The sequence below is a fragment of the Puma concolor genome, chromosome A2 (genome assembly GCF_028749965.1).
Source record: "Puma concolor isolate L17-30 chromosome A2, mPumCon1.1.hap2, whole genome shotgun sequence".
Taxonomy (NCBI): domain Eukaryota; kingdom Metazoa; phylum Chordata; class Mammalia; order Carnivora; family Felidae; genus Puma; species Puma concolor.
The window spans coordinates 199,735-225,412 of NC_141668.1; the positions used below are offsets into that span (position 1 = coordinate 199,735).

The 25,678-nt window shown below is 50.3% G+C and overlaps 1 protein-coding gene across 2 annotated transcripts in view; it reads left to right on the plus strand.

Moving 5' to 3' along the window:
• VIPR2 (vasoactive intestinal peptide receptor 2) overlaps positions 1-25,678 on the plus strand; it is a 70,417-nt gene that overhangs the window by 39,603 nt on the left and 5,136 nt on the right. For both annotated transcript variants that reach the window (XM_086685085.1, XM_086685094.1), the window contains 6 exons: positions 10,997-11,094; positions 16,627-16,768; positions 22,007-22,157; positions 22,834-22,894; positions 24,368-24,437; positions 24,954-25,045. In XM_086685085.1, the coding sequence (XP_086541211.1) occupies positions 10,997-11,094; positions 16,627-16,768; positions 22,007-22,157; positions 22,834-22,894; positions 24,368-24,437; positions 24,954-25,045 (614 nt within the window). The remainder of the gene's footprint in view (positions 1-10,996; positions 11,095-16,626; positions 16,769-22,006; positions 22,158-22,833; positions 22,895-24,367; positions 24,438-24,953; positions 25,046-25,678) is intronic.

Sequence of the window (25,678 nt, forward strand, 5' to 3'; positions counted from 1 at the left end):
GTCCAGCCGTTCCCGTGACATGTGGCAAAGAGACTGTCCTTCCTCCACTCAACTCTGCTCCTTTGTCACATTTCAGTGCCCGCTTATGTGGGTCTCTGTCCCAGCTCCCTTTTGTTCCACAGACACATTTGCCTGACCTCCTCTGCACCAGGCCCGCTGGATTACCACAGCTGAACCGGTGGGTCATAAGTCTCGTGACTGTGCCTGGCAGTGACTCCCTGTGACCGTCTGTCTGTCTAGTCCTGGGGCAGCACTTCGTCCTGTGTCCTCCGCCCCGGCAGATCCATGACGAGTGGTTGATTTGTCACGTCGTTCAGACTTTTACCATTATCAGGGTGAGGTGGCAACATCCAAGCTCCTTCAAGCAGCTAATTCCTCTTGAAGAAAAAAAATCGGGACAGAAGGGTAACTGGTCTCTCCCAGACAGATGACGCCGTGGGGCTCGGGCTCCGGTCTCACCTCTGCAGCTTGAGGGCCCTGTGTCCTTAAACTGGCTTCTTCCCTCCTGGGGTTCAGGTTCCTCATTAGTGTAACGGGAACATGACGATAACACTCAGTCCGCTTCCTTCCCAAGGTTGCTGGGAGAAGTGAATGAACTTTGGGCTACGTTTTGGATTATAGAAGCTGCAGCACTGTCTGAATATTGTTCAGCCTCCCAAGCAGAATGGCTTGTAGTAGAATAGGCTGGTCTTACACGATATTTTGCCGATAACCAGCGGGAAGAAAACTTCAACTTGGTACATTTTACAACACGCGATCCTGGGCTTCATCCTGCATCTTGAGACAAGGTGTAAGTCTCAGGCAGGGGCTTTGGTGTTCTGCCTTTCAGTCAGGAAATAAATGGAACCTTGGACCACACTCCCCCTGAAAATAGGTGGTTTCATGCCCAGAAGCCACCCCAAGGCGAAAGCCCCTGGACCTGCTGGCACATCCGGGGTGTCCTGCAGAGTGAAGCAAGCACCGCCCTCAACCCCTGCCTGCGGCCACCTGGGGGGAATGGAATGTGCAAGTCCTGGAGTCAGGGAGAAGCAGAGTGAGCGTCACCAGTGCTGTCGCTTGGGGACCGGACATCCCTGCTCCTCCTGCCCAGCGTCCCCCCAGCTTGCCCTTCCCTCCAGCCTGGACCTGCACCATTGTCCTTCCCCACCCAAGGCCCCGCCTCCCGCCACCTACTTCTTGCTCTTGCTCAAGCCTCGGCCATGCAGCCTGAATTCGGAGTTAGAAAGGCAGGTTAGCAGCGACTCGTTCATGTTTCAGGCGTGTGTTGGTCTTGTTTATCAACAGGACTTTGTGTACCTTAAGGACAGGAGCCATGTGGGCCCCATCCTGAGACACACGCTCTCTATCTGAGAGCTGTTTCTTCTGCCGCTGGTGCAGAGGGGTACTTGCTGATGGGCAGGTTAATCTTCACTAAGAGGGTTCTGGGAGACCATTGCTTTCCAGACAGTGATGCGTGTGATGAAGGCATCAGTAGGTTCAGAAGAAAACACAGCTGAGTGTCCGTCTCTTGAGTTTGCTGAAGGGAGAGGTGAGAGGTGGGTGCAGCTCTTACCAGAAAGCTTCTGAGACGGCTGAGTCACGAGTCTCTGGTCTAGCCAAGGGGCTTCCAACACCTTTGATTAAAGTGCACAGTTGGAAATCCATTTCACACTGCAACCCAGCACAAACATTCACAAAACCACACTTTCTCTGCTACTCTTCGTCAAACGTTGGTCACTGCCCACTAAATGGATCACATAACCTACTAACGGGTTATAAATAGGGTGACTGCATCATATGTCAGCCAAACCTGGCCCTTTGAGAGAGAAAGGAGGAGCTATTAATAATTACTCCAGGATACCAGATGCAAGCCAGGCCTGGCCCCGGGGCAAATCAGAGTGGGTGGTCACCCTCGTGATGACTCACTGTTTGGAAAACACTGGCTGGGCTTCTGCGTTTTGAGAAGGGCCTTGTCTGCCCTTGTAGCACCAGCACACGTGAATTCGTGGAAAATTAGAAGAAGACATAGAAATCACCTTGTCCACCACAGCTGCTGTGGGAGCAGCCCCGGTGACAGGCTGACGGGGAAAGGCCAACCCGGCCCCTTGCTGGACGTCACTGCCTCCCAGGCAGGACCGCCAGCCGAAAGCTGAGCATAGATCCTGCCTGCGCGACTCAGAAGTGACTCAGAGCGGAGGGTCCCGTCACCACCACTGCCCACCACATGCTCCTCCAGAGCCTCTGGCTTCTCGGAAGTATTGAGACAGGAAAGTATTCCTGGACTGTTTTGTCTCACTTCCCAATGTTGTGATGATGATGATGATGATGATGATGAAAACCTTTTCCAAGTAAATCAGCCCCAAATATGTGATCATAACACATGGCTCTACATCCGCAGGGGACCTGGGATTATCCTGGCACTCATGCAGGAGGGCGTGAAACATGGCCGCTCGTCGCTCGGCCTGCAGGGCGTCCCCGTGCCGTGGCACTCAGTGCCCGAAGTATCTGTAGCCCTTTCTGTGTCAGAGAACACTGCGACGTCATTTCTGGGTTCCCTCCGCCGGCCAGGCTCTTCCCACCAGGCCCCTTGTGTCCACACCCGGGAGCTGTCTGTGGGGAAACAAGACAATGTTAAAAAGACCAAAGCAAACATGAAAGCGAGTGTTTGTGAAAGTGAAATCACGGGTTCTGAAGCATCGGACGTTGAGGTCTTCAGTTGGGATCTCTTCAGATGGAGATGCTTCCTTGTCGTCGGCCACTGGTGCACAGGGACGGCGAGCCAGGGCCCTGCTCCCTCGCCTCCATCATCATCCTGGCACACCCACCTCAGGTCCCCTGAGCCCCAGCTCTCACGCTGCCTCAGGGCAGGACAGCACTGGCAGCTAAGAACAGGACATCCGTTACGTCCACTCACTGGAGGGAAAAACAAAGCGAGTTCGCCCACTTGATTGACCTGTGGTGGCTAAATCCACAGTCAGACGGCACGGCCAGAACGTATCACTTCACCTGCATGCGGAAATGGAGGCACATTTCTCTCCCATCGGTGCCCATCGACAGAGGTCTTCAGGGAGCAGAGCTGTGGCCAAACGGCCCTGACCCCTCCTTAGTCTTGGGAAAATCTGAAAGAAGTGCAAGAATCAGAATCTGAGAGATGTGTGAAGCCCCGGAGAGACATAACTTTGATCTGGAAGAAGCGCGTGTCCACTAGGCAAGGAGAGAGTGGCCACATCAGAGGCCCAGGCAGCTCTGGTCTCCTCTGGGCACTGAAGCCACTCTGATTTAGTCACTTCACACTTATCTGTTGGCTGTGCTTAACGAGCTCTGCGTTCACCCCGATGTAACCCCCAGATGCTCCTGTGAAAACCCTCAGGGAAGGCCCAGAGGTCAGGCAGTTCCACGGTCAAGCTCCCCACTCCAGTGCTAAGTCACCGAGTCTTTGAGAAAAAGGGCGTGGTGCTGTCCTTCCCACTTCCCACGGAAGGACCAAGACTTGGGGGTCAGCACCAGGCGACCAAACCCACCCCTCCCACGCCACTTATTCACTGCCCTAGAGCTGCAGTTCCCTTTCTGCTCAGCAGAGACAGTCACCCCGGCCTGTCTCCCCGCAGTCTCAAGATCGGATGACATGGTAACGAGAGATTTGAAAACCATAAAGGCTTTGCACCTCGGGTTCCCAGGGGCCCACTGCAGGCTGGGTCGGGAAGGGGACAGGAGTTGTGCCTGTTCTCACGGAGCTCCAGCCACGGCAGCGTAACCTCATGAGGGCAGGAGAGGACCAGGGAGGGTGGCTTCCCAGAGGAGGGGCCCCTCACAAAAACTGCTGAGGCCTGGGTAGGAAAATAAAGATGGAAATGCAGGGACACAGCATGTGGCTGGCACTTGCTCCCAGCTCCTTGTAGGAGGCTCAAGGTTGAGGAGGGCCAGTAGGGACCTCGTTACGGCTTCACTCACAAGCAGCCTCTGTGCGGGGTTTGGAGCAGAGACAGGGAAGGTCACGCTTACATTTCATGCCTGTCTGCAGTGTAGACCAGAGGTTCCAGAAGCAGAGCTGCATCAGATTCACCTGGAGGACCGCACCTTCCGGGGTTCTGATTCTGGGGCAGGTGGGGACAGGTGGGTCAGAGAGTTTGCATCTCAACAAGTTCCTGGGTGCTGCTGTCTCTGCTCGTCTGGGGGGTCACACTGGGAGAACCATTGGTATCACGGTTCTCAGACCCAGATGCACACTAAAGTCACCTGGGAGCCTAGGCCCCACCAAGACCAGCAAGGGGGCGCCAGGAAGTTCTCACCTGCATCCAAGCTCGCAAACGGCTGGCGTGGAAGCTTGCTCTGTGGGCCACAGGGCCAGTGCCACGGGGTAGACAGAACACAGAGGGTGTGTGCTGCATGGATGGGAAGGAAGCAAGCTCGGAGTCAGACTGCCCCTCCCCTGCGTGGTAGGGTTTGTTGACTGCTTGAAAGTGTGTGTGACAGACCGCACACAGAGACAACCCTGAATTGCTGTGCTGACGTCGGGAAATGAGGTGGGCATTAGGAGGGCCAGATTTAAGGCCAAGTGCTGCAGAAGAGGGGTGTGTTCGTGCATTAGTTTTCAAGCATGCTGAATGTGAGACGCCTAGGTAGAAAGTTCTAGAAGGCCAGAGGACAGAATTCCTGGAAGCGCCACAGAAGTCAGGCCTAGACGTTCTGGTTTCTGAGTCAGCACTGCATGTAGCCGCTGAGACCCTGCAGAGAGAGTGTGTGGAGGGGGGAGAGCAGGAGCCACATGGGGACCCACCGACACTTTGGAGAAGGAGGAGAGGGACAAGGAGGGAATGATGCTAGGAGTCCAGCAAGGGCTGGTGGACAGAGGCCCATCCATCCCGAGGGGAGGTTGATGTGCCACAAAGGGCAGGGCGTGAGGCTGAGACACGGAGCGGAGCGGGCCGCTCAGGGAGGCGTAGCCGGGGCGAGCACAGTTATGGGAGACTTTTCCCTCTGCAGACATAAGTGAAATTAGTCTGTAAGTTTTGTTTATTTTTATTGTTTGTTTTAGTATATTGTCTGGATTTGACACCAGACTTATGATAGTTTCATAAATAAAATGTTGTGCTTTTCCTTTGTTATTATGCTCTGGAACAATTTTTGCATCCCAGGGACACTTTGGCTTAGACAATATGGAAGGACTCACCTGTTAAAGCCGCTGGGTCCAGTGTCACTTTTACAGATTGTATGTCATCAACTTTTTAAAAAGGTCTTCATTGGTTATTGATATTTTTAGGTTTTCCTTAAACCTGTTGTGATCATTTTTACGCTTCCAGAGTATTATCCATTTTCTTAAAATCTTGACTTTGTTAGCACAGAGTTTAGTACTTTAATTAAAACATGTGAGTGTGTGTATAAAATACAATTTAGATATTTGTTTCGCACTATTTTTCCCCTTTAGATACTTGGCAACTGCATATCTCATCTTGGCCTATACAGAAAAAAACCACTCTGTGGTGTTGTAAGTCTGACCATTTCCTAACTTACTTATGTCAACGATTTATAGAGTCCTCGCTGTTCTAGGCTTTTCATACTTACGTCAGATAAACACTCGAAAACTTGTGTCCTCGTGGGCTTGTTTCCTGGGGAGCCCCGGCCTACTGATTCTGACTTGTGTTTCTATCATTACTTCCTTCTTGTCTTACTTGGCTCATTCCGTTGTTTTTCTGGCTTCTTTCGTTGATGCTTTATCTTCTTATTTATTAACAACGACATTTAAGGCCATAATTATGCCTCTGATTATAATTTTGACACATTTGTTATGAAATGCTCCCATTCAAAATTTTTCAAATGAATTACTGTTTTTCTAGTTCTAATTTTATTCTTTAAAAGTGTATTTAAGGGGTGCCTGGGTGGCTCAGTCGATTAAGCGTCCCACTTCAGCTCAGGTCGTGATCTTACCACTCGTGAGTTCGAACCCTGCATCGGGCTCCCTGCTGTCAGCGCAGATCCTGCTTCGGATCCTCTGTTTCCCTCTCTCTCTGCCCCTTCCCTGCTCATTCTCTCTCTCTCTCTCTCTCTCTCTCTCTCTCTCTCAAAAATAAACAAACAAAAAATCAAAAAAGGTGTATTTAAGAAAAAAGTTGGATATCCATTAGTTGCATTGCTCTTTTCAGTTTTACGATCATACATAGCATGTCCCATGGGCTTTAAAAACAAGATTTTATAGATCTGATTATTTGTGTCTGTTCTATTTACCTATGTTCTCTACTCTGACAGTGCAGTCACTCATTCATCCCACAAATACTTAATGATTCTCTGCAGTGTGCTGGGCAATATAACTGTGCCTTTTGTTCCTGTTTTTTATACACAGTGAATTCCAACTTATCAAAACACTTGGGAGCTCATATGACTCTTCATTTGTCTTATCTGGATCCAGAGTAAAAGGATAAAGCCTTTTCATCTGTTCTCTTGTGAACGCTCTTTCTAATATTTAAGGTTTCCTTCTTGTTGGCTGAACTCCCTTGGTGGGCAAGGGGGAGTCCAGGGCCCTGGGTCAAAGTTGGGTGTGAGAATGGGTCTGGACATCACTCTAAGAGCAGCTGGGAATCATGCAGAATGTAAGTCAGTATTCATGACGAGATGGACCAAGGACCATGGAGCCTCTCGGAAACAAGCATTTACTCAGAAGGCCCCAAATGGGGATGTGCGGTCTCTCAGGGGCTGAGGCAGAGGGTCTAACTTGGGACCCCCAGGGAAGAAAGCTGGTTTGGGAGGTAGGACCTGGGAAGACCCTGGAACCTGGGGACAAAAGCACCTGTGTAGACCCTCTGTGCGGTTCTTGAAACCACTTAGCTGGTTTTAGCCACTTCTAGTGAAAATAAATTTAAACTTGCATCAAAGATGGAAAACTCCACACGGTCCTTCAGGGTTCATGTTCTAAACATTAATTTTTATTCTTCAGTTCTGTCCACATAGGTGGTGTTGCAGGAGTTTGGGTGCACCCAGAAGAAACCCCAAAAGTTGTCATCCTGCAGACACCCCCGATTTTCTTGTGATTTGCCTCATTCTCTTAAAAGTCAGCTGTGTCAAAGTTTCCCGTCTGCTTAGCACTGCACGCTGCACGTAATCACGGTTCTCAGTTGTTGCTACATGGCTGTTCTGTGCTTTGTTCTGTGAGACTTCCCCAGTGCTGCCTTCCACTGAGGTCTCTAGCTCGCCCTGGGGTCTGCTCTGCTTTGCAAAGGCCTTAGCAGAGGCAATTTGCAAATGACCAAATTAACCCTTCTTAAGTGATTGAAAACATAAGATGGGGAAAATCTAAACCAGCTTTAAGCAAAGTAATATAAATTGAAATGTGTATATTCCTCTTTTTTTCTCTTATTCCTTTTTTTTTTTTTTAGTGAACACATAAAAATATCTTAATTCATACCTATCTCAATGTCCAGCTCATGCATTGTGTCCTGTTCCTCGTGGGTGGGGCCCTTCTCTCACTCATCCTGTACCCAAAGCACCTTGCTCAGTGTCTGGTTCCAATTAAGTGCTCAGTAATGGGTTGAGCAGAATGAATTAAATTAACCAGTAATACCACAAGTTCAGCAAGAAATAAAAATCTTATATAAGAAATTGGGGGTAAAAACTTCCCACTACAAATCACCCAAAAATACTAAGTAAGGTATAACAATGCTGCTTTAAAATGCACAGCTGAGATTTCAAGAAAGTAAAAAAAAAAAAAAAAAAAAAAATCTCAATAAAAGAGCCGAGAACAGGTGCCAGGCAACAGGGGCGGCTGGTTCCCAGGGCAACTGCTGGGTCATCATGAAGAGCTGGGATGAACGGCTTCCCAGTGCAGATGGTGGTGGGCGGCTGGAGTGGAGAGCTAGACCAAAAATCAGACCACAGAGGTGACAAAGAAAATTTTCTTACCTGCATTTGCTTTCCAGGAGGAAAATCTAAAAATCTGTCACCACAGGTGTGTCCCCCCGAAAGCTGGGTTTTCCCATTTGTGTCTTCTGCCTGGTACAGAAACCCTAAGCTGGGACATTCACGTAAAGTGTCCTGAACTGGACGCAGCGGGGGTGTCCGGCTCCGGTACACAGGTGCTTCTGGAAGGAAGCATCTTCACCCAGGCCTCAAGTGCCCACAGATCAAGTCCGAGGACAAGCTTGTCTCCCCAGTGCACAAACTACACAAAGAAGGGGCCACTGTGTGTGCAAGTCCGCAGGTACCAAAGTGAGGCTACATCCTCAAAGCTTCAGATAATGAAGTGAGCAGGCATGAGTACATTTGAAATGTTTTTGAAAAAGTGGAAATTAAAAATATAAACCTGAAACAAGATGCTGTAGCCAGAACTTATCTGGGAAAAAATCAACCTAAAAATAAAAGTCAGGAAGATATATTACATAGGAGCTCCGAGGCAGGCTTTGCAGTGAGGAGTGTGGGCACCAGGGACGCAGCACCGGATGCGGTAGGGAGAGGGAAGCACTCGGGAGGACAGCTGGTCAGTCTGACGGCAGGCCTGGCAGGAGAACATGCCATGGCTAACAGCCCGGGTGATGCACCAGTTCTCCAATGCGGAGAGCAGGATCACCCCAAATACAGAGAGAAGGCCACGGCCAGGCAATGGTGCCGATGCCAGAAAATGCCAGAGACCAAGAACAGACGGCCCCCTGCATGCACAAGAGCAGCAGGACAGACAGCAGGTGCCTTCCAAGGGCCTGGAGAAGACGACCGTCCACTCAGACCGTGTTGAAGCTGAACTTCCACCCAAAAACGAAAGGGAAGGAGACATCTCAGAAAAACAAACCAACAGGATCCACAACCAACAAACCCTCATTAAAAATGCCCAAGGAATGTGCTTCAGGGGAGACTATGAAGCCAGAAAGAAGAACTGAGAATCAAGAAATAATGTAAGCATAGATAGATAGATAGATAGATAGATAAGGAAGCCTAGCAAAGACTTGACTATTTAAAGCAACAGTAGGGACATCTGGGGGGCTCAGTTGGTTAAGCATCTGACTTTGGCTCAGGTCATGATCTCACAGCTCGTGGGTTCATGTCCTGCATTGGGCTCTGTGCTGACAGCTCAGAGCCTGGAACCTGTTTCAGATTCTGTGTCTCCTCTCTCTCTGCCCCTCCCCTGCTCACGCTCTGTCTCTCTCTCTGTCAAAAATAAAATTAAAAACATAAAAAAAAAATTTTAAGCAATGGTAAAATTAGGCAGAAGGCACTAAAAAACAAGGTAAAGTAAATACTGGACAGCAAATAACACAGTTGACGGGGAGATAAAAGTTACACGCAGCACGTGCACAGAATAAAACTAAAACATCAGAGCAATAGCACGAGGTACTGATCACATGCACACACCCTGTGAGGGCATCATGGGGGTCAGCACCCCAGCATAAGCAAAGTGGTTACCTGGGGCATCCCCGGGGTCTGACTTAGTTGTCGTCCTGGTTTTGGTGACTATTGGTAGGTATATTATAGATGTATTATATGTATATAACATATAACGTATATTATAGATATGTAGATGTATTATATTAATATGTATGTAACATATTACATGTTATGTATATATTAGATATTATATGATATGTATACATTATATTGTTTTCTATGCTTTTGGTAGGTTTAAAATATTGCATTTTCCGTTATTTAATGTGAACTCTGACCACAAAACAAAATCCCCAGTCCTATTTATAATCCCTCACTCAGTACAGAGAATAGAAAATGGACAAAGACTTAAAATTAGAGTTTTCAAAGACACTTTCAGAATGCCAGCATGCCCTCGCGTCTCTTCTTGAGCTAAAAAGAATGCCAACAGTGTCATCACAGGTGCAGACTCCTTAAAGTCTAAAACGGGGATCTTTCTTTGCGTCTTAAGGTTCAACAAGGAAAAATCCTCCTGATATCAGATAATACATTAGCTTGCCAGGTTGAACTTCAAGCTAATCTTGATTGCCTGAACTATTTGAGAGGCTAGACTAATTTATTTCATTTTCTCATTAAATCTTAACTAGAAACTCATTTTTCCAAATATTATAGTTTACTTCTGAAATATGTGATTACAGTATTGAGCCTCCAATAACAAGGGTAACAGAGAGGGAAAACCCTTGTTGAAGGCATCACCTTGATGTTAAGAACAACACAGGGATGGGTGGTGGGTGCAGGCCAGCCTACAGGGGTCCGCTGGCCTGTGGCGGTGGCCGAGCCCCGTGAAGCTGCAGGAGCAAAGGCCTCATCGGGCCACCCCTCCTGCCCCAGCCTGCACCCGAGTTAGCTCAATGGCCCCAGGGTGAGGGCTCTGCTCAGTGTGTCCCTGGTGGGCACAACCCCTCTCTACAGTTTAGAACTAAGCTGGTGTGAACCGGGCTATGGAGAAATCAGGGCCAGTGCAGAATGTCCCATGGTCCCCACTCCCAGGGCCCAGGGCACTGTAAACCCAGTTAGGTCAGAATACATTTGCAAAACCAGCCAGTTCCTGTGGTTGCTGGGGCTCTCTCATAGGAAGCACCCCTCCAAACCCCTCTGGTCTCAGCAGCAGAATAGTGATCAGACAGTGAAGCTGGGAACCCCTTCAGGTCAGTCTTCTCCTTGCTCCATACAAAGTCATCCACAATGAATTTTAAGGAAAAAGGTGGGCATTTAAAGAGGTGAATAAAATGTCTGGGTTCAGAATGGAGGTGGGCTTGGGCACCTGGGTGGCTCAGTTGGGTAAGCATATGACTTCGGCTCAGGTCAGGATCTCATGGTTCGTGGGTTCAAGCCCCACATCAGCTCTGCTAACAGCTCGGAGCCTGGAACTTGCTTCAGATTCTGTCTCTATCTCCCTCTGCCCCTCCCCCACTCGGACTCCATCTCTGTCTCTCAAAAATGGATAAGCATTAAGAAGAATGGAGGTGGGCTGTGAAGTGACACTGTCTCTCGTGTGCCCGGCCATCAGCAGCCAAGAGCCTTGCATGAAAGGAAGCATGTGGCCAGATGTGGGAACCTATGCTTTGTCCACTGCTGGCCACCAAAAGCTCACATGTGTGTTTTTCTTTCTTTGCAGATTGCGTTTTACGTTCTGGTGAAAGCCATTTACACGCTGGGCTACAGTGTCTCCCTGATTTCCCTGACAACCGGAAGCGTAATTCTTTGCCTCTTCAGGTAAGTATCAGAAATGAGCAGTTCTGCAGTCTGAGACCAGAAATTGTCCATTTAAGCCGTCTAGGCCCATCAGAGGAGGACAGAAGGTCACTGCCTCCAAGCCCTCTCTCTCTGTGTTAAAGCAATAAAACTCCCTCGGGCAATGCTTGTGTGAAATATGATGCTAATATTTACATTTTTATTTAACTATTCTGCATTTCTTATATAAAGAGATAATACTGCCTTTGGACAAGAATTCAGTTCAACTGCTGTTTACTGAATGTTAGCCATTGTGCAAATCTTTTGAAAATACAGAAGCAATGTGATCTCACCCTTGCTACTCAGAAAGCAGCTACATTTGGGGCATCGGTGCTTTATTAAGAGACACTACACTGTGGTCAAGAGTATGAAAGCAAAGGTCAGACTGCCTGGGTCCAAGTCCTGGGTCAGTCTCTTAGTAGCTGTGTGACCTTGGACAAATTACTTAACCTGTCTATGACCTGTAAAGTGTGGGTGCTAGTGAAGCTCTGTGGCATGCAGTCAGCACTCTAAATTTTGCGTTATTCCCCTGCTGGTGAGGTTAGAGATCCCCCCTTACCTGAACCGCTGGTAGGTCTTTTCAGTAACTAACAACATACACTGCATACAGCTGGTTGGTCAGGGTTAGAGTTAGAGGCTTTGGTTTCAGAACAGAAGCTTCTGGCTTGAAACGCTTGAGTATTACTAGCACCAAATAAACTGGATGATATCCCACTTATTTTAACAGGGATTTAATCTTATCTTCACACAGATTCGTTCAAACATTGGCCAGTATTCAGATAAAATAAAAGATAAAACAAATGGAATATTTTAGAAACTAACAGACAGCCCATTAGGAGATCCATACTTGGAAGTAAACAAGTGAAAACTGATGAAGAACGCAGCTGAGAATCCCTTCAAATGTAATAAAGTCGTTTATTTTTTTCAGGCATCTCAAACATATCTAGAGGGTAGTAATTCTCAGAAAGAGTACATCAGTACCTTTAATCCAGAACCGTGTGGGGTAGTCACCATCATATTCTAGTTCTGAAAAGAAAAGGAACAACTCTGGTGCAACATTGATATCTGTTCTATCTTTCGTATTTTATTATGTATTTTTAAATCTTCAAATGGTTAAAGATTAAAGAAAAAGAAAGGAAAAATGTAGGGAGGTAAGCTGGTGACTCAATAAGGGTAACTTGAACTAGAAGAATTTCAGCTTATGTTTAAAGAGTTCCCATCTTGAACAATCTGTATCCGTGGCATTGGCGATTTCTCTCAGATTTGTGATACATGACATACTGAATTAGCCAGCCTAATGGCATTTTGGAAGTTTTGCAAATGTGGATGTGGGTCCTTAAGAGAATCTCAGATGGCATCATGAGTATCAAACAGTCTTTTATACATGGACCTCATTAGTCACCCACTGGTGACACTTGGTTAGGAAAGGACATGTCTGCTTCGGTGTCATTCTGCTGCTGGTTCGGAGTGTCACGGCCGCCAGGAAAAGTGTCCAGAGCTGATGTGCAAGCCCTCAGGTCCGCCTCCACCTTGGGCCACAGAGGCGCTTACGCTGCTGCCTCCATCTGTCAGCTGCGCTTATGTGTCCCATGCCACAAGTGTCGATTTCAAACTCCCGACTGTAAAACTAACTCCATTTCCAACCCAGTAATGCCACTCAGGAAACAGAATTACTTACAGTCGTGAAACACTTGCTGTTCATAGTGGCCTCATAGCTAAGAAAGCATGAAGTAACCATGTTCTTCTTTTACAAACACAGAAACGGCGTGACGTATCTCCTACGCCAAGTCCAAAGTGCAGCATAGACTTGAATAACAAACACACGACCTAGTTTTGCATGGGATTCGCTGGGTGGTCGTCGCAGCCGCCATCTTTGAGTGCGTGTGAGGTCCAGGCACTTGACAAAGCAGCTCCAATCCCACGAGCCCGGGAGTAACCGCGCCGGTTGCTAACACAGACCACACCACACACTCTATAGGTGTTTATTAACTCAGTCCTTACGTTAGCTCAGGCAGGGAAGTGCCACTGCTGTCCCCGTCCTACCCGCGAGAGGAGGGCAGCCCACAGAGGTGCCGAGCACCCAGCTTGCAGAACTGGACAGATGTGCCACCACCCGCCCCTCCCTCCACCCTCGGGAGTTGTTGGGGTTCCGTTCTAGCCGCCGAGCCTGAGCGGGCTCCAGGGCAGGTTCTCTGGAGGCCACGGTCTCCGCCCCACCCTTCATCCAGTGCAGATCCATACTCGGAAGTGAAATGTTACACTGAGCGCTGAGGGATAAAGGACTCAGCTAAGAAACTCAGCAAATGTGTGGGGCGCCTGGGTGGCGCAGTCGGTTAAGCGTCCGACTTCAGCCAGGTCACGATCTCGCGGTCCGTGAGTTCGAGCCCCGCGTCGGGCTCTGGGCTGATGGCTCAGAGCCTGGAGCCTGTTTCCGATTCTGTGTCTCCCTCTCTCTCTGCCCCTCCCCCGTTCATGCTCTGTCTCTCTGTCCCAAAAATAAATACACGTGGAAAAAAAAAAAAATTAAAAAAAAAAAAAAAAAAAGAAACTCAGCAAATGTGATTTATTTGGATTTAGTGTGTGTTCATCTCTGAGTGACAGCGATAAACCCCCCACTGCACTCAGGGGAATGTCATGGGTGAGAGAGAGTGAGAAGGAGAAAAAAGAAGAGGAGAGGAGAGGGGAAGGGAAGGGGTGGGAAGGAGAGAAGGGGAGGGGAGGGGAGGGGAGGGGAGGGGAGGGGAGGGGAGGGAAGGGAGAACGGTGGTTTGAGAGATGAGTGAATGCAGCCAGCCCGAGGGGCAGTGGGCACAGGACAGCGTGGGGCAAAGAGGCCGCTTTCCAGGAGAGCTGTTCCCCCGAGGAGCAGACTTTCACACGCATTGCCTATTTCCTTCAATTTGTTGTATATTTTTATTAGTTTTCCCCTTTAAGGTTGTTATACATTCTGTTCTTCTTCTAGGCATCACCCCAAAATTGCAACACGCATCCTTGTCTCCTAGGAGTTAATCTCCAATTGCTATTTTTACCACTTCCCCATCAACTCGAGACTTTACATTTTAATTCCACTTACCCCCACCCATGCCTTTTGTGTTTTGTGCTGTATTTTATTTATTTTTTTTTAATTTTTTTTTCAACGTTTATTTATTTTTGGGACAGAGAGAGAGAGAGCATGAACGGGGGAGGGGCAGAGAGAGAGGGAGACACAGAATCGGAAACAGGCTCCAGGCTCTGAGCCATCAGCCCAGAGCCCGACGCGGGGCTCGAACTCACGGACCGCGAGATCGTGACCTGGCTGAAGTCGGACGCTTAACCGACTGCGCCACCCAGGCGCCCCATGTGCTGTATTTTAATCCGACGTCTATTTTAAGGCCATAGGTCATTACAGTTGCCGTCATTTAGAGTCAGTATCTATTTAGAGACGTCTTCATCTTCCCCGAGTTCCTTCCTGTATTTCGTGTCTCCACCTGGGGTCCTTCCCCTTCTGCCTGACGACCCCCTTCGGTATCTGTCAGCACAGGCCTGCCAGCAATGACTCCTCATGGTTTTTGATTGCCTGAGATCACCTTAATTTTGCCTTCATTTGAGAATATTTTCAAGAGTGTTGAATTCCTTATCGGCAGCTATTTTCTGTCATCACATTAAACATGAGCCTCGTTCTTCTTTTTAAAATCAGCTGCCAGTCTCACTGCTGCTGCACTGAAGGGATGCGTCGTTTTCCCCAGACGCCTCGAGGGTTTTGTTTGGTCTCGGGTTTTTAGCAGCTGCACCGTCATGGGACTTAATGCGGTTTCCTTGGTATTTCTGCTTCTCGGGGTTAATAACATTCCTTTAATCTGTTACTGGGTTCACTAGTTTCCCAAAATTCTTACCTAGTATTCTTTAAATATTGCTTCTTCCTTTTTTGTCTCCTGTTTCTTCCCAAACCGTACTGTCATGGGTTCAGGGTTTTCACCATTTTCCCTTATATTTCCTACACTTTTTCTGTGCTTTCCCTCATTTTGTCTCTGCTTTAATCTGTACTTACTCCACTGATATGTTTTCTAATTCAGAGTATTCTCATGTACTACGTCTGATCTAACATCAGACTCAGCTATTTGTTCATTTCAGGGTTCTTTCTGAGTTTTCAGTGTTCCATTTGATTGTTGTAATCAATTCCGTTCTTTAATACAATTCTCTACCTCTTCATCAGTTTTCTTGACTATGTAAATCTGAGCAAGACAGTGCATGTCTTAAAATGCCAGTATCTGAATCTCCTTCTATTCCCTGGGATTTTTGTTGCATTTGATCATTAGCTCCTGTTCCCGGCACGCTTTGTAATTCATTTTTGAAATTACAAATAATTAAATTGTAGAGGCTTTGGGTGATATCTTGCTACAGAGAGGATTTAATTTTTCTAGCAAGATGGGCAAATCACCCTGAGCCACTCGGGGGTTGAGCTGATTTGAGACCATGTCTCAAGCTTTGGGAAGTCTGTTGTTTCTGGTTTGTCATAGTTCCTAGATCATAGCTCTTCCTGGGTTTCTAATTAAAGCCCAGGAGCGCCTCTGTTCCTGCAGACCCTGAATCCCAGTAGCCGTTGCTCAGTGCGTGAGATTGCTAACATTTCTTTCCAGCCTTACTTCCTTAGCCACTGCTTTGGCCTCATCCCTCAGCCTCTCACCCAGCACGGCACACCTTGTGTGGGTAGCTGCCTCACATGAGGAGACCCGAGGCAGAGGGAGGACGTAGGGTGCATCTCGGTGTCTCCCTTCTCGCCTGGGTCTTGGTCCTTTAGGTCCTGGCCACTCTGGCCACAATCCTGAGTCCTCAGGTGGCTTTCTGAAATCACACTGACCTCTTGGGGGGAGGTGGTCAGATAAGCTGCTTCTTTCCAGCCTCTCATGCAAGACTTCTGCAGTGTGTTTTCTAATGTTCTTCAAAAATGGCACCTTTACTTAACCCTAAAGATCTAGTAGTGACTGTGGGAGTGCGCTTGTGTGAAGCTTGCTTCCTGAGGGCTCTGAATTAAAAGTCCACGTCAAATCAAATGCCCAAATAAGTGTTCTCCAGAGCAGAATTTAAGTGGTACAAGAGAATTAGAAACAAAATGTTCCAAGCACTTTTTATAGAAGCAAGGTATCATTAAAGTTGAGTTCCAAGGCAGATCACGCTATGGGCCTCGCAGGAAATGGGCTGTGAGGAGGTGGGGTCTTGGCGGCTGGAAGTGGGCACTCGCCATTGCAGGCTCCGGACTCAGCACCGTTTGCTTTACAGTGTTATCATGAAATCCTATTTCACAACCCCAGCCTGAGGAGCTCATCAGAAATAAAGGAAAATCTTGATGTAGAAAATAGTTACCATAACGCAAAACTGAAAACATCCCAAATATACAGTAAGGAACAGTAACTTCCATACAAAAAGAAGAAAACCTTAAGATTAAAGCCACATAGGTAATTGTTAATGTGTTCACAACATCCGAGTTTGATTATCTAACCCTTCCCCCACCCCTCATCCCTGCCTCCCCCACCACAGGAAGCTGCATTGTACCCGGAACTACATCCACCTGAACCTGTTCCTCTCCTTCATCCTAAGAGCCATCTCAGTGTTGGTCAAGGACGATATTCTGTACTCCAGCTCAGGCACGCTGCACTGCCCTGACCAGCCATCCTCCTGGGTAAGGCTATCCCTGTGAGCAGGATCCTGTCACTGAGGGGAGGGTGGCCTTTGTGAACGGCCCCAGAGCCCTTTGCCTCCTTACTGCCCCACCCCTTTGTCTCTGTCCCCAGCTCACACTGTGATGAAGTCCCATAGCCAGCACACAGGGGTCTCTGAGGCACTGGTGAAGGCAAGGGGCCAGGCCCGAGAAGCGCAGGGGCCTGGCCAAGAGGCTGGGGCTCAGAGCAGGTCCAGGTGGGCAGTGGAGACAAAGGCACACTCACCTTTGTCTCACCTGCAATGACAAAGGCACCTGCAATGTCCCAGGCATGTCCAGAGGCTGGAGGTCACGGGCCTTGAGCACTGAAGCCCAGGCAGAGGCAGAACAACACAAGGGCACTGCCTCCGGCGATCAGCAGCCGCTCTGGGCTAGAAAACCTGATGCAGATGCACAACGCCATTATTTTCACCCCAAATCTCCCAGATTATGAGCATAGATGCTTCCATGGGTTGCTGGGAGGAAGTCACCCGTGTGGTGAATGAACTCCTTCCTGCAGCACTTGCTGGGAGCCCAGTGCGCGTCTGTGAGTATGCCTGGGCCCAGCTCTTTGATACAAGGGAGGCCGTGCCAATGATTTCTAGAGATGCACACCACTGGTGCCGCTCTTCGCCCCTGGCTGTGTTCGTGGTGGGTGTTGGCGGGCCTTTGGTGCTTGGTGCATTTACTGTGCCCTCCGATACGCAAGTCCCTCCACTAAGTTTCGTCTGCGGGAGCACAATGCAGTGTCCTCAGGGCCTTGGGCTCTGTTGCCTCAGTCTGGATTTGACCGCAGACTCTGAGGCTGGCCCCTGTCTTCCTAAGGAGCCAGCATGCTGGCTCTCCTCGCGAGTTCCAAGCAGATGGACTCATCTGCGTGGCACTGTGGCTCTGGACTGAACAGATTGGAATTAGTTGTAAGACAGTGAAGCCTTTTGCAACATCACAGAACATCAGCTGTTTCCGAGGCTGCAGGTGAATGTATTTCTGGGGATAATCAGCTCATAACACACTTGGACTGAGTTAATAAAAGGAGTTTGCTGTAATAATAAAATTAACACAAGATCCTTCACCTAGCAAACTCCCACCCCTGAGGGGACATCAGGGCCCCTGGGGCTCACGCCCCACCATGGAATCTCCCACGTAGGTGACAAGGGGTGAGCCCCAAAGCCTGTCCGGGCTCTCCTCTTGCTGAGAAACCTCCACTCTCTTCTCTGGGGGGCCTCAAAGCTCTGCTGGAAAAAGCCCTCCTTCCTCTGCTTCTTATTAAAGGACTGGGCCCTGGTGGGGCGTCCAGCCCGGGGCCGTGCTCCCAGACACATAGACAAGACCTGGCGGGCTCCTGAGGGCCAGGGGAGTGACGGGGACCGGAGGGAGCGAGTGCCCTGCCATCGCCCGCCGCACCCCGCCTGCCCCTACACTGGGAATCACAGACCCCCTCCGCCATTCCCAACACTGGGGGCCTCGCCCAGCCATTTCTCGAGAGTCTTAGAGGACAGGGCTCTTTGCACGGACACTGAGGGTGAGTGCCCAGTGACCTTCCAGAGAGCAATTTGTGAATGAGGACACAGGCTGAGGGAAGCCCAGCAGCTGGGTGGACTCGATGGGGCTGCAGGCAGGGCTCAAGCCACAGGTGCACAGCACGCTCTGGCATTAAAGATCCCCCAAGGATCCAGGTCTGAGGCCTGAAGTGTGAGAAGGAGGGAGCGGGGACGGGGTCCCCCTGCCCAGTCCCCAGCTGCACCCCTCCAGCACGGTGCCACTGAGCTGTGCGCCAACAGGAAAGAAGGCAGGAGAGAAGGAGGACCGCGTCTTCCTTCTTATTGTGCCCAGAGAATTGGAGGTTTTGCATAAGTGAGTCAGAGATGCAGTCAGCCCGCAGCATGAGGCACAGAAAAAACATCTTTTCTTACAGTTGCATTTGTGTGGACATTTTTGTTCTCAGCTGGGTTTGAGCAAATCAACATTGTGCTCCCAGGACGAACACAGGGCACTCCACATAGGTCCAGGAGTCTGTTTCTCAAGACATCGGCAGGACCGGGAACCCGACAGAGTCTGTTTCCTTCCAAGAGAAGGCTTCTCCCTCCACCGGCCCCTCTCTCTACACACCCTGGACGTAACAGTGACCCCTGGGCTCAGTGTGTCTCCTCCTGGCTGCCGAGGGGGCTGGAACAGGCAGTCTATTCGCACTGAGACCAGAACAGATGGCATGTGTAGTTGACAAGGATTCTCAAAAACCTACCCTCGGGCTTTCCAAGGTGCTCCCTGAGAGCCTGAGTGCAGCCTGCCCCAGGGAGGGCTTGGGTCGGGACGTACATGGCAACTATGAGCTCTGCAATGAAGCCATAACATCTAAACAGGGATGCACCCAGCCCAGAGCTAAGTTCTGACCTGGCCACTGCCTGCTGCCCCAGGGGGCGCTGAGGCTAGGATGGGAGGCACAGACTCAGGCTGGAGGCTGAGCGTCTGCACATCATGGAGGCTCCTGGGCCCCCCGAGTGGCTGTGCCAGTCCACGGCCCAGGTCAGAATGGCCAGGTTCAGGAGGAAGGGAGTGAGTGAGAGTGTGCACACGCGCATGCATACAAACGTATACATGCATGCTCACAGAGGTACACACCTGCGTGAACACAGGTACTGGTGTGAAGACACACGTGCACACACACAGTCACAAGCATGGGTGCACCCACAGGGGGACTCACACACACAGGAACACACATGTACCTTCAGACTTTATTCCGTCCGTGTTCGGATCTATGCTTGAAAGGACTGCTGGTCTGGGCTTTGCGTGGTGCGGTGGGAGCCCCACATCCTCTAGTGTGGCACTGCTGTGACACAGGACACGTGTGAAGCTGCACAAGGGGGCATCACCACAGGCACACAGCTCTGTCGCTTGCCGTGCCAGGCCCACATATGCGCCAAGGGCCACGTTCAACCCGTAGCCCTCTGCTTCATGGTGTTTTCACTCATTTAAATAGCCTCTTTTTTTGTTGTTTTTAACCAACTACAGATGCCATAAGTCTCCCAGGGACTAGGGACACACCTTACATTTCTGCACTGTGAGGTGTGTTACTCATTCTTACCTTTGACAACCTGGAGGTGGGTTCAGCCTTTCCTGTTCTCTCCAGGGAGTTGGGCCTCGAGGCCAAGTGTCTTGTGTTCTATCATAAAGCCAAACAGGGGGCAGTGCCCCACCTCCAGTTCCCTACCACCGCCCAGCTCCGCACACACGGCCTCCTTCTCTGCACGGCTTTGCCTGGCAATTGTCTGGCCTCTGGAAAGGCATAGTCTAGTCTAGAGACAATGAACAACCAGGTGGGTGCCTGGACGCTGACCCTCAGCAGGAGCCCCCGGCTTGCTCCCCTTGACTCCAGCCATGCACACTTGTGGGAGGCTCCGGGACCAGGGACGGGCCTTGGCCCATGCACCTGTGTGTGTGTGTGTGTGTGTGTGTGTGTGCTGTCCAGGCTGCAGCGGGTCCCGGAGGCGCTCCTGCCACGCTCTCTGCCCTGAGGGATGCAGTTTGAAACCACCACCCAGGAAGGGGAGGTCAGCAGAGAGCTTGTCACTGCAGACCTCCTGTCCGTACACTGTGCTGATGGTCAAGAAACAAATGAGAAGAAAGGCAGAGACGGCGTTTTCGCTGTTTTACCAAGACAATGGAGTCAAGTTAAACAGGCTTTTCCTGCGTCTCTCTTCCTCAAGCGGCAGGACACCATGGCAACCCTCCAAGTCCCCTGGTGTGTCACATCGAATGGTGGCACAATAGTGTAGCGTGTGGACGTGACCTTATTTCATCGTCCCACCAGTTACAAGCACCACAAACGTCAGTGCACACGTGTCTTCATGCACCGTGTTCTTCCCTCAGAAGGAAGTCACGAGGGACCGCGGACCAGAGGGCACGTGTATTTAAAAACTGTAACAAACATTGCCGCTTGGCTTTCCCAGAGGTCAATGACGTGCAGCTTTTCAGAGCTTTGCCGTCTGGTGGGCGCGGAACACGCACTTCTGTGGCACGAAGTCACAAGCTCACTTCGGTTAGTTTCCCTGCTCCCGTACTTGCGTCCCCACATGCGCCTCTCCGCTCACAGCACCCGGGTCATGACATTCTGCGGGTGGTTTCCACGTGTCATCCCTGCTCCCGGCCCTGCGGGCATCTGGCCCTCAGCCTCAACTAGCCGCAACTACTCTCCGTGCAGCACCTTACAAAGATAAGCTGAGCCTTGCCCTACTTAGGAAAGAGAGACCGGAACAGGGTCAGGGTGGGAATACCGGAGAGAGTGCAGGGGCATCTTCAGTGGGCCACCTGGTTAACGCTCCCATCAGCCCCGGGCACCAGCTTGGAAGGGCTACCGTGAGTTTCCTGTAAGCACATCAACCCCCAAATACACAGGTCAGCATGTCAGCATATCCACATACGCACACGTGTATCTACCTCACATGTGTGTGTCCACCTGCGTACACATATACAGAACATCCGCGTGTCTCGGTATATCCACATGTATGTGAGCATATCCACATCTATAGAGGTATACTCACGCATATATCAAATATACCCACACATACATATAAGCACGTGTAAGTATGCGTGCATCTCCGTCACACCTGGATACATATGTATTCGGGAGGGGAGGCAGCAGAGATACAGAAGAATAGAAATGAAGTCCTGATCATTTTAGTACACTTGAACAAACTTACTGACTAAAAGCCTCAATTTCATATTTGCTCAAGAGGCTAAAACACCCGTACGTTCATGCGAAGGTCTGAGAGGTTAAATACATTTATTTTATATGCTGTGTGGTTGTTCCCAGTGAAAACTCTTTCAAAATGCCTGGGGACATGAGGGCTTGCTGGATTCCCTTGTTTTGCCCTTTACTTTTCTGTCTCCTCTCAAGTGGGTGGTGAGGCCGAGCGGGGCAGGTAGGTGAGCAGAGGGTGGGGGGGCAGGGGGCACAGGCGGGTGTGCTCACCACCACAGTCCCACAGCTCGCTGCCTTCAGAGGCGTCTGTGGACATCTGCCTCCTGCCCGTGTTTCTCTTCCAGCAAGTTCTGGGTCCCAGGGTTGTGGACGCCAGGGGCCTCACTCTAACACTGCTGTGCTGGTGTCCTCAGCTCGTCACACAAACGTGTGCCTGCTTGTGCCTTGGAGCACCTCTGCCCACCGTGAGCTGTCTTATCATGGCCTGAACATGTTCTCTTGCTCTGTCCGTGACTTTCCAGGTCGGCTGCAAGCTGAGCCTGGTGCTTTTCCAGTACTGCATCATGGCGAACTTCTACTGGCTGTTGGTGGAGGGGCTGTACCTGCACACCCTCCTGGTGGCCATATTTTCGCCCGGCCGACGCTTCGTGGCCTATCTCCTAATCGGATGGGGTAAGGACTGTCCTCCCCGTGTGTGCCCGACACCCTGTCTCCCACCCTGCAACACTCCAGGCCTCTGCTCCTGCCCCTCTCATCTATAAACGCAGACCTCTCAGTTCAGAAAACCCTTTCCTGCCCCTGTACGATGCACTTCAGGTCCTATCAGGAGGGGCTTTTCTCGGGTGACTAGGTTCCTGGAGACAACACCTGCATATTTCTGGGAATTAGGAACCTGGTTTAAAGCTATTCTAAGCTCCCACTCCTGGGGCTCCCCCAGTGGTGGGAAAGTCAGAAAGAAGGGCCTTGGAGGAGAAAGCCCTCTACCAGGAGGTCCCAGTGACATGCCAGGTAGCAGGAGCCTCCCCTAGTCAGGACTGGAAGGGCTGTGAGGCCACGAGACACCCACGTTCACAACGAGGGTCACCTCTTGCGATCATTGCCACACTCCAGCCCACAGTAACCACACTCACGATGCACCATGACGCATTCCACCCAGAGAAGCTCCAGCTTTCAAACACATGTGTATCGTCACTGCTTTGTAAGGCATGAGCATAAACTTCTGTGTGCTTCTGAAGCGTTTCCGCTTGATCTTTCCGTCAGAAAGCCCTTGTCTTGCCGACTCTGGTGAAGGAGGGCGCACAGCTGCTAACTAGCACGGGGTTGGGGGGAATCTGGTGTCTTTCTGCAGGCATCCCCACCATCTGCACAGGCGCATGGACCGCGGCCAGGCTCTCCTTAGAAGACACAGGGTGAGTGCTGTGTTCATACCTCTGCCCTTAAAATGAGACTGAGCTACGCTGGCTACTTGCTGGCATCGTTAAGTCTTTGGAAACTAGAAAGAAGTTTATTATCTGCTTGGAAGGCAGGTTTGCGTTTGCAGTGGCAGCCACGCGGAGAGCCACGCGGCCATCATTTGAACATTTGAACATGGGGAAGACCTTGACCTTCACAAGGGAGGAATTGTTTGGAGCGGGAGTGTTGGGAGAAGATGCGTGTGAGGGATGGGAACTGAACCAGGTCCTGCGCGAAGCTGGGGTTGGGATAACGCAGGCAGAGAGGGGAGGAGCATCAGGTAGGAGAAGCAGTGTTCACAAAAGGGAACCAAGCAAAACGCAGGCGCTGTTTGCCCGGAGCCAAGTACGGAGAGGTGACCAGTTGAAGACCAGGTTGAAATGGCCGGCGGGAGTGCAGCTCTCTGAGATAGTTGTTCTCTAAAATGCAGCCTGAGCAGGGCCCAGAGCTCCTCTGTTTCACATACACAGTGAGCTGGAGCATGGCCCCACACTCAGGTGCCACCGGTTCCCCCCATGAATGTTGTGCCTCATAAAGGGCTCTCGGGGTTTACCAGTTATCTACTCCTGGTAACAAACCACCCTGAAACTCAGTGGCTTACATAATCACGGTTTACATGGAGTGTTTCTGTGCACATGGCATTCTTCTGGCCTCCACCCGGCTTGCTCACACACCACGGGCACCTGCCGGGTTGGCCGAGAGCTGGCGAGTCTGAGGCAGCACCAGCCGGAAGGCTCCTTTCTGTCCTGCAGGTTCAAGGGCTCCACATCCTACTGCCAAAACCAGCGAAGATTCAGAGGCATGGATTGGTCTCTGCCCTTGCGGGGAGGGGCTGCAGAGCCCCACGGTGGGGGTGTGGGTGACAGACGGACTAATGGAGACACTTGCAAGCACCCCATCCTAGTTCCTACCGGGGACCACCCTTACACTGAAGACCGAGAATGGAGACACCCTGCTAGACAGACACTCCTAGCTGTGCCTGCCTCAGTTGTTCCAGAGGCATTTTGACCCTTCATTCAAGATACAAATACAGGGGCGCCTGGGGGGCTTGAGTTGAGCATCGGACTTTGGCTCAGGTCATGATCTCGCAGTTGGGGAGCTCGAGCCCCACGTTGGGCTCTGTACCGACAGCTCAGAGCCTGGAGCCCGTTTCAGATACTGTGTCTCCTTCTCTCTGTCACCCCTCCAATCATTATTTCTCTCTCTCTCTCTCTCAAAAATAAATAAACTTAAGAAAGATACAAATACAAAACATTTGGGAGGTGAGAGGAAATTAATTTTCGGGAGAGAAACTTCCCTTTTCTGATGTTGGCTGGCGTGAACACGAGCTACGCGTCAGGGGCGAGGCCACAGGCAGTGCACGGACCCTTGTGTGCTTGGTTTGTGGATGAATCAGAGGTAACATGCTTTTCCTTCTCTCTTTTCAATAGTTGCTGGGATACCAATGACCACAGTGTTCCCTGGTGGGTTATACGAACACCAATTTTAATATCTATTATAGTAAGTAATTCCAGTATCGAAACATGAGTTATCCCTTGGGTTGCACATTTGGGCAGAGAAGGAGCCCCTTTCCCTGTACTGAATATAAATAGCCCTGTTCTACTCGGTCTTGGAGAACCGCACACAAGCGTCCCGGCCCCTTCCCGCAGTCGCAGAGGTCGACTCGTCCCCCTTCAGGATGAGATCTCAGTGAGGGCGGGGGCAGCGGAGAGAGCTGCACGTTCCCCTGTGGGGAAGGAGACCTGTGGGAGTCACAGTCACCAGGTCACAATGTTAGGGCTCACTTGCTTTTCCCTTTAACATCCCTTGACATCTCACATCTCAAATTCACTTGTGAGACACGAGGCAGTCAAGAGACAAGGCTGCAACTTTGGGGGAGACCCAGGCTGGGCAGGGCTCCTGAGCTTCTGCGACAGGTGCCTGGAGCTCTGTCCCAGGCGAGGAGACGACCCAGGGGGGCTGACACATCCTGGCCACACCCACCTCACACACAACATGTTGTCTCTATTTGTGCAGGTCAATTTTGTCCTTTTTGTTAGTATTATACGGATTTTACTCCAGAAGTTGACGTCCCCAGACGTCGGCGGCAATGACCAGTCACAGTATAGGTGAGTATGTGTGTGGGTCCAAGGGCTGAGCTGCCTGGAAACCGAGAGTGGGGAGGACAGGCATGTATGGAGAGCAGAGACACTAGAGTCCTGGGTCTGTGCACCAAGAAACGGCCCAGGTTCTCCCCCTTCAGGGGCAGGACTGTGCTCGTGGCTAATTCAGCAGTGTCTTCTCTAAGGGGGGGGGGGGGGGGCGGCGGTTGCCATGGTGCCATGGTTATTATTCGGGACAAGCCTCCGTCTTTCATTTCATCATGGATATCCTCTAGTGAGCTTGCTTACCGAAACATTTGCCCACTTTTCTGTTTTGTAATCTGCCTGTTCTCCTTGGCCACACATTATTTGTGTTTTATGCTTAATTCTTCCTCCCCATCAGACCACGCGGTTCACGCTGGCACCTAATGCCAGGCTTGTGCCTCATAGTAACTCACGTTTCTTGGCTGAGTAATTACATGAAGATGGTAATCATCTTGGGGAAGAGAGCAGAGGCTAAGTAACTCACCCACAGTCATCCAGCTAATTAATGAGGACCTGAAGACTATAAAAGAACTTAAAGATTCTATAAATTTCTATCAAGAATTTATAAAGAAAAAGTAAAGCCCGCATCTCTGTTATAAAGTGGACACTGGTGTG